This window comes from Clytia hemisphaerica, unplaced genomic scaffold, assembly GCF_902728285.1.
Source record: "Clytia hemisphaerica strain Z4C2 unplaced genomic scaffold, Clytia hemisphaerica genome assembly, whole genome shotgun sequence".
NCBI lineage: Eukaryota > Metazoa > Cnidaria > Hydrozoa > Leptothecata > Clytiidae > Clytia > Clytia hemisphaerica.
The window spans coordinates 796,266-810,263 of NW_027103247.1; the positions used below are offsets into that span (position 1 = coordinate 796,266).

At 39.4% G+C, this 13,998-nt stretch overlaps 1 protein-coding gene across 1 annotated transcript in view; it reads left to right on the plus strand.

Moving 5' to 3' along the window:
• The window catches only part of LOC136818193 (uncharacterized), a 56,217-nt gene that overhangs the window by 27,040 nt on the left and 15,179 nt on the right, over window positions 1-13,998 (plus strand). Inside the window, 18 exon segments of the mRNA XM_067074589.1 lie at window positions 224-544; window positions 1,006-1,551; window positions 1,781-3,125; window positions 3,414-3,589; window positions 3,950-4,063; window positions 4,490-5,821; window positions 6,120-6,332; window positions 6,725-6,922; window positions 7,694-7,828; window positions 8,041-8,342; window positions 8,774-8,938; window positions 9,471-9,647; window positions 10,051-10,168; window positions 10,464-10,879; window positions 11,403-11,591; window positions 12,070-12,262; window positions 12,863-13,023; window positions 13,577-13,714. Coding sequence (XP_066930690.1) covers window positions 224-544; window positions 1,006-1,551; window positions 1,781-3,125; window positions 3,414-3,589; window positions 3,950-4,063; window positions 4,490-5,821; window positions 6,120-6,332; window positions 6,725-6,922; window positions 7,694-7,828; window positions 8,041-8,342; window positions 8,774-8,938; window positions 9,471-9,647; window positions 10,051-10,168; window positions 10,464-10,879; window positions 11,403-11,591; window positions 12,070-12,262; window positions 12,863-13,023; window positions 13,577-13,714 — 6,239 coding nt within the window.

Genomic DNA, 13,998 nt, shown 5'->3' on the forward strand with positions numbered 1-13,998 from the left:
TGTTAAAAGCCTTTAAAAAGTTACATACACCATTAGCGTGGATAAATTGTGTACTAATTTTATCACATAAGGATTTCAAAGTCGTTTTATTTATGGGTTTATTTGAGAGTCTTTTCAATAAACACTACACACAAAGTTTTTATGATTTACAAAAAATCTATTAAAACGTAATGAAATAGCACTTATTATACATTCATAATATCATTCTATGTTACCTCTTTAGGTTTCTACTGTAACGCAACGTACGGGCCTGTCGTCAATTACGCCATCTACCCATGCCCTACCGGTCACTATTGTTCGGACGGTACAAAATACTCTACGGAATTCCCCTGCCCCCGCGGCACTTTCCGTAACATCACTAACGGCGAGAATCCAAATGACTGCTTACCGTGCTCAGCGGGATACGCTTGTGATCAGGAAGGCATTACTCAACCATCAACGCCATGTGCTGCTGGATATTATTGTCGCTACGGAGCGAACACAACTACACCGCGGTTAGGTGATCAAGCGGATGTCTGTTTTCCCGGACATTATTGTGAAGAAGGTTAGTTAGTATATTTCAGTTGAGTTAATAAGAAGTTTTTTTCATACCCTTATTGTTTTCTTAACGCTGTATTTTGCTTGGAAATTCGGAATTGTGACATGACCATGAGAAATATCATATGGTTCTTTATTTTCGTCGGAAATAAGATTTGACTTATCAAAAAATGCATACTTATTAAAGTAGCGAGTTTATGTGTTTGCACTTTTGTGGACGGTGGATTGACTGAAGCGATTTGGAATAACCCGCATTTTTTAACCTGCAATATCGAGGACGGTAAAAGTGTGATTTAGCGTCGTCCTTCCGTTCTTATGTCATTCGGTATCTAGACAAAGTAACCGTCTCCATGGCAGAAAAACACAGATATATAAACTTACTAAGTATCTCCGATTCATGGCAGTGTACAACATGGGGCAACGAGAAGATAAGCCTTTTGAGTAAATATTTCCACTTTTTATCTGTAGGAACTGAAGAGCCAACTGGATGTCCCATCGGTACCTTCCGTACCTCCACACTCGGTCAATCAGTCAACGATTGTCAAAATTGTACAGGTGGTTGGTTTTGTAACGAAACCGGGCTAGTTCGACCAATGGCAGAGTGCTCACCAGGCTATTATTGTCCTTCGAAATCTGTTTCGCCGACTGAGTACGAATGTCCGGAGGGGCATTACTGTCTCCGTGGTACCGAGTATCCGGATGAATGCCCGGAAGGTACTTTCTCTAATTCGACCGGAGTCGTACAAAGATCTGACTGCACTGATTGCTATCCTGGTTGGTATTGCGGTACCACGAAGCTCACTTCTCCATCAGGACCTTGTAAAGCGGGCTATTACTGTCCGCAAGGAAGTTCGCTGGAAACTCAGGTTCCTTGCCCGTCTGCAATGCATTGTCCGACACAAAGTTCAACACCACAATCATGTGAGAAAGGAAAATATACAGAAACGGGAATGGCTTCTTCGTGTGGCATTTGTCCGCCCGGATTCTATTGCGTTCCGGATACAGTAACACCCGGTAAGTGTCTTTCATTACCGGAGAATGATGAATTTTTTTTAATGATTTCCTTCGGAATCTAAGTAATTATTAATATCATATATATAATTCACTATTATTCAATTAGAACCTCTGTACACATCTGCTTTTAAGATTTCAAACTTCAATGGGCTAAATTTGGTAGTTCTTACAACACTGATACATTTTGAGTTTTAACACAATATTTTCTTGTTCATATTCTATCTCCTAGGTGTTAACCGCTCTGGAATTCATCGCTGTCCACCTGGTTTCTATTGTCCAGCTGGTACCGGTTATGATTGGCGGTCCTGCCCACGTGGTACGTACGGCGAAGGAGATGGACTCACCGTAGAACGTGACTGCAAACCTTGCGACGGTGGCAAATTCTGTAACGAGTTGAACAGTACATCCACAAGTGGCGATTGTAAGGCCGGCTATTACTGTATCTCCGGCGTGGATACGCCAACACCGCAGCTTACCAATTTAACACATTGCCCCAATGCATTTCCACATCTAAGCGTTGGAGGAAAATGCCCCGCTGGTTCATATTGTGAGACATCAAGTCCAACCTATACTGCTTGTCCCGCTGGTCAATACACACCAAACAGTGGCTTCCCAGCCTGTTTACCATGTCCTCCAGGCTATTTCTGTCTCAACGAAACTTCTGATCATACAGTGAATCGATGTCCCGTGGGGCATTACTGTCCTCAAGGAACTAAACATGCATACGAGTTCCAATGCCCGCCAGGAACCTTCAACCCTGATGAAGTTACCACAAATTCATCAGCTTGTCTTTCTTGTACGCCTGGTAAATACTGTGAAGGTTACGGTAACGAAAAACCGACCAACTCATGCGACGCCGGATATTTCTGCCCAGGTGGAAACCAAATTTCGAGACCCGCAGCTTACGAATGTCAACCCCGGTTTTATTGCCCTATCGAATCATCAAAAATGACTGAATGCACCGCCGGTTCTTACTGTCAAACGTCACGTTTACCAGCACCAACCGCTGAGTGTGATGCAGGTTATTATTGTCCGAATGGTTCAGCTAGTGCTCAGGAAAAAGACTGTTACCCAGGCCACTATTGTGAGCAAGGTAGTGACCTCCCACAACCATGTGATATGGGAACCCTCCTGGCTGGATCACGCGCGACTTCCAAAGATCAATGCTCGAACTGTACCGCAGGATCGTACTGTGACAGTACAGGTCTACCTGCCGTGTCTGGACCATGCGCGCCCGGTTACTACTGCCCAGGTGGACAAAAAGATCTCACACCGTCAGAATATCGTTGCCCTAAAGGTCATTACTGTATCGAAGGATCTTTCGAACCGGCTCGTTGCGCGAATGGAACGTATCAGGATCAAACAGGCTCTTGGGAATGCAAAGAATGCCCTACTGGCTATTACTGTGATAACACTCAAACGGCTGTCGATTCTTTAGCTGGTCGTGAATGCCCAATGGGGCATTTCTGCCCGAAAGGTACCCGATATGAAAACGAATACCCATGTTTGTCAGGTACCTGGAGTAACCAAACTGGACTACAAACTGCACAAGCTTGTGATCCATGTCCGCCAAAGTAAGTGAATTATGGATCTTGATAAATTACTACAGATCTTTTGATGGACTAAGAAGAAATCTTTTTTTGATTGATGACTATTTTGAATTTGAAACCATTAAGGAGAAATGATTTTCTAGCACTAGCACGAAATAAATCGAGCTCTTTGGAGATTCTGAGAGAGTTCTTAATGGGATTTACTCGATCGAAAGGATAGCATTTAAATATATATTTAAATATATATTTGAGTTTGGTTGAGTTCTAGAGAGCTCGATTCTTCCTTCATTTTTTCATTTTTTCATTTTCTAGATACTATTGTCAACAGACCGGTCTCATTCATCCAGAAGATCTCTGTTTAGCTGGTTATTATTGTAATGGGAGTGCAGCTGTACCTAATCAACACTTGTGTACTATTGGACACTATTGTCCGACAGGTTCTGAACGACCAACGCCCTGTCCGAGGGGTTATTTCTCCAAGATTGAAGGTATTATTTTTCTCCGATTTATTTAACGTTGGTGTTACATAGTTATAATTAGATACTAATTTATACCAACTATTAATGACTCGTTCCTATGATGTATAGTAATGATCAGTGCATATAGGTTAGGCCTTGAACTGAATTTTTGGTATACCATCTTTAATGATTTAGATTTACGAAAGCGTTTGTTAAAATTTTGTATACGGGATGATAGAGTTCCTGTTAAGTATTTACTGAGAAAATAAATAGCAGCATAAGAGGCGCGCCTCGTTTCTAAATAATAAAAATAATGAAAATCCCTACATACCATATTGGCTATTAAAGATAATAATTTCTCTAACTCTTTATTTCTTTTCCAACCATCAGGCAATAAGAATTTGACAGATTGCAAAGCATGTAGTCCTGGTAAATGGTGTGATCCAAATGCAGGGGCGACTGTACAAGAACGAGATTGCGATCCTGGTTATGTTTGTGTCAGTGGTATGTTTCGTTACATTTTCATTCAAAATCAAGGTTTTTCAAAGATTTTGAAATACTTTTAGCTTCCTCTTTATACCAAAATCAATCTAAAATCGGTGAAATATTTCAGATCTTTTAGAACATTTGTTTGAAGATAATCTGATAGGAACTTTCCCCAATATTAGATTCAAGGAGAACACCTACATGCTCTTACTTTGATTTCACCAAATAATGTGGTATATGCTAGTTATAAACCAAAATTAAAACTTTGATTAAGTCGAGTCTCCATTACTCAAACACTAAAATAAAGGGGTACTTTGATTTGTTCGAAGTTATGAGAAATTCAAGTTAAAGAGACGTGATGAATTAATGAGGATTTTTGTTACCAGAAAGGATTCAGAGAAAAATAGATGGAGACTCTGTTACTTTACTTTTTCTATTTTTCAGGTGCTATTACACCCAAACCGGTCAACTCGAGTGTCGGTGGCTACATGTGTCCAGTTGGTCATTTCTGTATTGCCGGAACTCTCAAAGAACAGCCTTGCGAACCTGGAACTTACGCTCCCATTCAAGGTCTTGGCCAATGTTTATCCTGTCGTCAAGGTTACGTATGTCCGGGATACGGAACTATCGATCCGTCACCATGTCCGGAAGGAAATTATTGTCCAAACGGAACAGATACTAATACTGGTATCCAATGCCCGATCGGAACGTATAATCCGTTAATGAACCAAACATCCGAATCGGACTGTCTGCCTTGCCCGGCCGGACAATATTGTGCCGAATTAGGTCGAAGCTCACCGAACGGGCCCTGTTACGGTGGATATCTATGTCGTTCGGGAGCTAAAATTCCAACGCCGAACGACGGTGTTAATGTTCCTTGCCCTGTTGGAAAATATTGTGTTAATGGTACTGTAAATGCTACATTGTGTCCACCAGGCACGATGCGGAAGGATCCTGGAGCAGCCACAGTGGATGACTGTCTACCTTGCGATCCTGGTAAATTTTGCGGATCGCCAGGTCTGACTACTCCTACCGGTGTTTGTCTACAAGGATTCTATTGTCCCGAAGATGCGAAAACAAGAACATCCGAACCCTCATCTTATGTCTGTCCCGCAGGTCATTTTTGTGGTAACGGAACTTCAACTCCGTTAGGATGCCCGCCCGGAACATATCAAACCTCTGATGGTCTTTGGTATTGTTTGCCGTGTCCGGAAGGTAAATTCTGTCCGGGAAATACATCATTTCCAATTCCATGTCCGTCACATAGTTTCTGTCCAAATGCAACCATCGCTCCTGTATCTTGTCCTAACGGAACCTACACCGATACAAACACGAACGGATTGTCTCGGCCGGACCAATGTAATCCGTGTCCGGCAGGATCATTCTGTCAAAATGGTGTCCCGGCTACTAACTGTTCCGGTGGATATTTATGTTATCAAGGAAGTGATATCCCGAATCCGAATGACGGAGTTCGGGGAATCATTTGCCCGATCGGATACTATTGTCCACCCGGTGCACTCGATAAACGACAATGTCCCAAAGGCTTGGTGATCAACAGCGAGGGTATGTCTAGTATAAATGATTGTCAACGTTGCCCCGCTGGATTTGTATGTACTCTTGATAGTACGGTACCGCAACCCTGCGAGCGTGGTTATTACTGTCCTTTCAATATCACCCGTCAGCCGTGTCGCGAAGGAACGTATAACAATGAAACGAAAGCATCAGATGAGTCGTGGTGTAAACCGTGCCCTGCCGGCTTTTGGTGTAAAGGAGAAGGTAAGACCCTGTTTACATTTCCCTTAAACAGTCAAAGGCATAGTGGCTGGAATAACTAACAATCCTTTGCATACGCAACGCAATTTGTTGAAAGTTTCACATTTGTTTGTCTATCTATTTACCTATGACTAATCTCATGCTTTTCATAAATACATCTGAAAAAAAATCCGTACTTGAGTTAATGTCCTTTATTGTGTTAGTCTCAATAATAGACTTTGCTGACTTGATGGTCAGATTATTATAAGGATGAACTTCAAATACTTTGTTTTCGAACCTCTGTATCCATCCATTTTTACAGGAACTGCTGACTATTCACAAAATCCATGTCCAGTAGCACATTACTGTAACGAAGGTATCCTTAAACCGCAGATGTGTCCACCCGGTACGTACAAGAACGAAACAGGATCAAGAGTTGTTGAAGATTGTGATCCATGCCCGGCTGGACACTACTGTCCATACAACGGTTCCGACGTTTCTTATCCGTGCACGAACGGCACTTATTGTCCAAAAGGTAACTATTTTCTTTCATCTATATTTTAGCACTAATCTAAACCTACTTCTAATCTAAATCGATCTTCTTTAAATTCTCTGAAGCTTTATACTGTTGAGCACCATCTTATAGACGGTTGGTTTGGAATAAGCGGGATAAGGCAACAAGTATGTGTCTTTGAAAATTGTCTTTGAGATTTTTTTGAAATGGATATACAGAAGATGGAGTTTTGAAAAAAAGTTTTACAAAATTAATTAAAGAAAGTAATTTTTACTTGGGGAACCTGGGAGAAAAAATGCTGTTTGACACCATAAAACCATATTACTTCAACATTTGAGACCTAGAATACACCAACACTATTTGAAGAAGGTCACTCTTATAATAATTTACTTTATTCGACTCTCTCTTTTTAGGAACGATCCAACCTGAATGGTGCGAGGCCGGTTTCTACTGTCCCGAAGCTCAAACCAAAATCCCGTGTCCGAGTGGTTTCTATTGTCCAAATGCAACAGCAGACAAGATTCCATGTCCGACAGGTCATTACTGTCCGGGAAATGACGATTGCACTTTGAGTCAAGCTGGAGCAGTTATCCCTACTGTTTGCCCGTTAGGTAGGTGTTTGACCAATAGAGTCCTATCACATAATATCGGCCACCATCTTGGCCACCATCTTGGCCACCATGAATCTTGTGAAGTTTCTGCGTCTTTAAAAAAATCTTTCTAATTTTTAAGGTCTTTATGATTTACCTAAAAGGGATGAGACTTTTCGTTGGATAAGATTTTCGTTGTAGAAAACTTGCCTAAAGGCCCGGGGGGGGCAGCTGGGCAAAAGGACCGACGGGTATGTGCGGGCACTAAGGGTGTCTTTTTCAAGGCACCTCAAATGCACTGTAAGGGTCGGAAAAACTAGAGATGCACTGTAAGGGTAGAAATTTCAGAAAATTCTTGAAAAATCTAGATATTTTGACCAAAAATGCTAGAATTTTGACCATTTTTTGCACGAAAGGGATCGAAAATTTGGGGGAAAATGCACTCTAAGGGTATGATTTTCACTGATTTTTGCTGCACTGTAAGGGTGCAATTTTAAAAGCCAATTTTTGGCCCGCACATACCGTCAGTCCGCAAACCCAGTGCCCCCCCCGGGCCTAAAGGTAACCCAGCTGGCACACAACGTTATTTTAACGTTCAAATAACGTTATTTGGACGTTATGAATGTCACATGGACGTTGTTTTGACGTTGTGTGCCGGCTGGGAACAGAAGGGAAGAATTAAAATTTCAATCTTATAGTGGTAACCAAAGCCTGAAGCTCTTTGATATTCCAGAGTTTTGATAATATGTTTTAGGAAGTTACATTATTCAAACTCTTACATCTATTTCCCAGGTTATCAAGAGATCAAAGGAACAAATCATTTCTCCTTCAACGATACCTGTGAACAGTGCAAGCCTGGTACTTATGGTGCAGTTAGCGACCGAAGCTCGTGCGAGAAATGCCGTGCTGGAGTAGTTTGTCTGACAGGTAAGGACAATGACAAAGGTTTATCCAATGACATTTTCACGTCCCTTTTCTGTCGCTTACCACATATACCTTTTGTATTTAGAATTACTTGAGATTATAGTTTATCAAATGGCCCACTTTAGCTAGGACCAGTTTTAACTTGTTGGAACAGTTGTTTGATTACAGTTAAAGTTTCAATTTTAATATTCTGGAAAATTCAATTTGTTCTTCAGGTGCAACAACTGACGAACCTGCTTTGAACAATACCGAATTCGGAGTGTCCAAGACCAACTCATACCCATGCCCGCCCGGTTATTATTGCCTGTCCGGTGACATCGTACCCAGGGCATGTCCAAATGCAACATACAATAGTGAACATTACGCCTCACATCTTTCAAACTGTACTTTATGTGAAGTCGATCATTTCAACCATTTGATTGCTCAGACTAAATGTTTCCATTGTGGTGGCCAGGCTAGTCAACCATTCCCAGGCCAAGATAAATGTCGTTGTAACGGATTACATAAAGTTTTCATGGTAAGTTTCAATAAATCTTTTAAAAATGGAAGTCTCTCTTCAATTCAAACCTCCACAACTCGAACGTCCTGTCAATTCGAACAAGTTTTCTCGTCCCTTCAGTTAACAATGCCCTATACCTTACTCCATAAATCGAAATTTCTTTAACTCGAACAAACTCTTGTTCCCTGTGCGAAGGTTCTAGTTATAGAGACTCAACTGTTAATGCTCATTTACGACGTGAGATCTATTTCCAAAGTTATGTACATAACCAGTCCAGCAAATATTTTAAGAAAAAACTGTAATTTGTCATGTACAGAAATAGTATCTGGGGAATAGATTTGTAGCCATGCTTCTATCATCTAATTTGATTGACTGTAAATGCACATCAGATTTTTCTTACCATTTGTTAATTTTTTTTTGTATAATTTACCTTTTACTCTCATCGACAGCCATCGGATTTCAAATGTCGTTGTGAGAGTGGTTATGAGTTATTGGATGGACGTTTCCAAGATTGCGTACGTCAGCAGTATGATATTTGCGGCGAAGGAGAGTGGCGTAACCCGGCCGATGGGCGGTGCTACACCGAAGAAATGTGGAATACGTATTGTGATGGGGTAAGATATTGGTGGTTTTTGTTTTCATTGAAATTAAACATTGTTTTGGTTATCTTTGATTGTTTTATTCCACTAAAGAGATCACCAGTGACTGGATCGCCAAAGAATTTGCCTTCCATTATTTTATAATTAAATGCCTATTGGATTCGGTAGCGAACACCTCAACAAAAACCGATATTTTTCATCTCGTTTCGTTACTGCGTAGAAAAAAAGCCGTGGTGTCCTAGTATAGGCTACGGATTTGGATCTTTATTGTCAAAAATTATTGTTTCAGCTTAAAAGATATTCATTTTATGATATAAAGAAAAGAGGCGCGCCTCTTAATCTACGCTGACAAAGCAGAATAAACAAAAAGATTTCTTAAAATTTGTGCTCGCACGGTGTTGGAAGAGGGAAAGCAGTTCTTTTTTTTTTGTTTAAAACTGCTGTGTAAGCGAATAGTAGGAGATACTTTAAATTGTGTTTTTAACGAAACTTTTGGGTGACATTTAGGATTATACGTTATTCATGAATGTTTTTCTTTTCTTCACAGGTTTGTGGTAACGGTTTACGTGTTGGCTTTGACCGTGAACTTGGTCTATGTAAATGTCAAGTTGACGATTTAGCACGTATCTGTGACCGGCCGTGTCGTTTGACGCAACGTAATACTCTCTCGTACGTTTGCTCTGATCCGTTGATGCTACGTATGACGTATGAAGATGGGACGGTGGTAAGTTATTTCATTAGTATTTTTTTACAGACGGATTTCCGTCTCAGTGAAATAAAGGCATTTCCGTCTCAAAATTCTGCAGAATTCACATAAATTTAAAAAATATGTGCTAATTTGTTGTGTGAAATCCATTTTCCATCCATTGACTCTGACTATTTCTGAAATAAATTAATTATACCTGAAGATCTGCTAAGGCGATGAACTTTATTATGATAGCTTGCGATCATTTTAAACCTTAAATTGATTTTCGTATTCTAACTCAGTCTCATCAAGGAAAGTACAGTGAATTAATTCTTCAAAAAACTCTAAAACTCTAAAAAAAACTCTGCTCATCTTATATGATATCTTTTTTTTTTTGCACTTTAACATATTTTGAAAACTTTCACTTTCCTTTTCTTCCCAGGTTGAGAGAAATTTCACAAATCTTCTTGGAAACCCGAACTTCGCCAATGTTTTCTCGACCGACAAATGTGAAAAATTGGATGGTTCTGTACATCCTTTCTTCTTCGTGTCAACTGAAGGTAACAAATTCAATTTCCGTCACCATTCTTTTCCTTAGAAATAATGTGCCGTCGTTTAGGTTCGTTTTTCACTTCTCGGATTAAGACTCAACTCACTTTTCAGGGATACTGAGAAAGGGAATAAAGATGTCTTCAAGAGGTAGGCAGATATAAGTGTAGAAAAGACTCTAATAAATACCTATTGTGAATTCCTACAACACTTTAAAGTTGGTCTTTAAACTGAAAAATATACAAGGCTCGAATTTGTTTACTTTTTTTTCTAAACCCCTATTTAAAACTCCATCATCCTTTTCAGGACAAAGCTTCTTAGGAGCTTACCGCCCGCCCATTGACGAAATGGAAAACCTCTTAAATCAAAACACCTTCTCGCAAGATGATAATACACAACAAAACGGCGGAGGTTCCGGCACTTCACGTCGGCGTCGTCGCGCCGTCTCCAACACACCGACCATCACGGTCCAGGGAATCAACAACCCAACAACCTGTCTCCGATTCAATGAAGCCATCCTATTTGGCGTCTCTAATGATAATTATCCAATCTACGATGAAAAGAATCTTTACAATACGAATCCGAATTTTGACTTTGGTGCTTTCAGCGATCTAGCAGAACAACATCAACTCATCAAAACCAACTCGACTCTTTTTGCGTTCCGATTTTCGGACCCGGGTGTCTATGTTTTTAAGATGAACCAAGAAAGCGACCAAAGAATGGTAAGCTATTTTTGGATACTATCATATCGGGATTTTTTACTTTTTCCGTCATTTTTCCAAGTTCCGCTCATTTTCTTCCATTTTTAACCCTGCCCTGATTTAATTCCAATCCCTTGCGGGGCTTGCTTGCCATCGAGCTCCCATAAGTACTACAAACCCAATATCAAATAAACCACCAAAACTGAAATTGCGTAGATAAACCAACATTAGAACGTGTTGAAATTCAATACACTTGACTCTGCTTCTCCAAAAAATCAAGAAATTTTTTTGTATGAAATTTTCTAAATCCATTGTTAAGGACACCATCGTTCTAGTTTGAATTTCAAAAAGATTCGAAGGTGTAAATCGAATCCAACTTATCTAGTTCTTCCATCTCGGGTAGATTCAAAATATATCTTTCCCATTCTCAATCTCTATAGAAATACAGCAAAGTTCGAACATTCTGGATGAATTTGTTATAAAAATAAAGTTCTGCCTTGAACACTAGGTATCATGATAAAATCTTTTCTCTGATTCTATCTAGTACGTGCGTGTCATGGCTGAAGGTGCTCAATGTGGCGAAGAAGGTCCCTTCTTCCCGACCACACCCCGAAACGTCATTCAAAATGGTATCTCAATCAATGACGCCATTTTGATTACACCTGATTGGTTATTGATTGGTTTAATGTTGGCTTGTTTCTTTATCGTGGTTCTCATCATTGTTCTTGCCTTAGTAAGTGTCGAATCTTCCCTATAACGTCTATTATAAAAGTACAATTTGTTAATATACGTTAAGGGGTTAGCTCTAGTTTAGACGGCCAACTTTCTGTTCTGTCTTTTCTAATTGTTAGAGTAGACAAGAGGTGAAGTGAAAGAGCTGGCTGTTAAAATATTTGCTTGAAACAAGATTGAAGTCATTTCATTAACGTTAAAGAGGGCAGAGCATTGACTTCAGACAGCAATCTTTCTGTCCACTTTATAATTTGAATAAGCAGGGTGAAAATGGACCGTCTAAACTAGAGCTAAGACTCCCCTTTCATTAGTGTCAAATAACGTAAGTCTAAAAGTCATTGCATTTGCTTATGTTTACATACATTTCAAGACGTAATTCAATCCAAGTAAAATCGGGTTGCTTGGGTTCTTAAAGACAATTTAATGGTTTTTAATGGTCATTTAGATCTCTTAAATATCCATCTTTCTTCGTTTTTCAGTTCATGTTCCGTACGCACGGTTGGAAAAAGTACTTATTTAGCGACCCTAAATATCGTCAATACACACAACTGTACGACTTTGACGATTACTCATCAAAAGGATCTGCCGTGCATCCTTCCAAGAAGCTCCATCGCTCTAAAATGGCCATGGGGGGTATTCAACAATCGTACACCGCCAGTAAAGAAGGCCAAGGTTAGTTCTTACTTATTCAGATTACGCTAGCAAGCTTTCTTTAAACGCCTCTGTTAGAATTTTAAACAATTTAGTAAGTAGAGATTAATTTGTATATGTAAAGTGCAATTCGAATATAATTGCACGAGTGATTTTTTTGTTATTAATTTTCCGAGTCCGAAAGGACGAGGAAAATTCGAAACAAAAAAATCACGAGCGATTATGTGATTACGAGCTAATCGCACAATGACTGTCACTACTTTTTCCCAGTTAGAAAAGTAAATTACAGAAATTACAATGAAAATTTTATATTTTTCTATTTTCTTTATGTCTTTCTTTTATTGTTGTTTATTTATTTTCTTTCTCACAAAATGAATTTCGAATGCAATTAAACGTTCGATGCAAAAAAAAAATAACCCATTATGCGATTATGGGAAAAATGACACTAAGCTTAAAAAGCTGTAAATACTGACTCGCTCTGAGCTGACCTTTATTTTCGGAGTATTAGGGCTGTTCTTACTTTGTTCTAAGGTCATAACTGCGACTATGCTCTTATAAATTTACCAATCAGGTGTTCGGCCCGTGATGTAATCTCGATAAACCGTTGATTTTCTTTTTCAGTTGTTCCAGTCATCGAAGCAGCAGAGGAAATCAAAGGCGACGAATTTTGGGATTACGACCAGCAAGTTGATTTGGAAGCATTCAGTACGAAAGATTTCTATACTACATTGGCTAAACAAACCAGTGACGTCACTGCTGCTTTAGCTCGACAGAAAGACCAGGTATGTCTTTTGGATAGTAATATGAAAGTGAAAACACTGGGAGATATGTTATTGATGTAACCTGCAGTTTTGAAATTATATATGCGCATTATTGACCTCAGTTTGATAGAGAACTACTAAACTGAGGACTGAAGTGAGATTCGAAGTCACGACTTTTGAATCCGTTCGTCCCCATCAAATTAGTGCAAATCTTGCTTTCCTGAGAAATTGCTTCCAGCGTGGACTGGATAGCTCAGTCGGTAGAGCAGTTGCACTAGTAATGCGAAAATCGTGAGTTCGAATCTCACTTCAATCCTCAGTTTAGTAGTTCTCTATCAAACTGAGGTCAATACGCACACATACATACTTGTTGGCACTTAATGGTAAGATATCGTTGAAATTTTATCTTATCTTTATTTTTATCTCAAAAGTCTGCATAATTCACAAGCACTTTCAAGATTACGTGCTAATTTGTACTGTAAAATCCAATTCCATCTCAGACGAAAAACTTTACTTTGACGACTGAACCTCGTCAGTTTTCCGCTTGTACTTTTTACTCTCCATTTTCTTTCAGGTCAAACAACTGTACAACAAGATCACAGGTCAAGCCGAATCACTCAAAGGATTATGGGTAGCCAAATTGAATTTGAAAGGAAGAAGTGCATTGGCGACTGCTATGGATCTTCAAGCGTATGACAATAAGAAGAAAATGGTAAATTGTCTCTTTGAATATGATAATGATAACAATAATAACATATGTTTTAAGTGACATGCTGCGAAAGATTCAGAAGATTTGGAAGATTATTGCTAGAGGATTGTTTCTACAAAGGATAACTTTATACCATCTTTATCGTTCGTTCGTTCTTATACTATATTCCGTCCCAGCGAAGTATAATAGGATGATTTTTCGTCTCAAAATTCTGTATAATTCACCAAAATATCAAGACTAATGTGCTAATTTGCTGCGTAAAATCAATTTTCTGTTTTATACGAGAA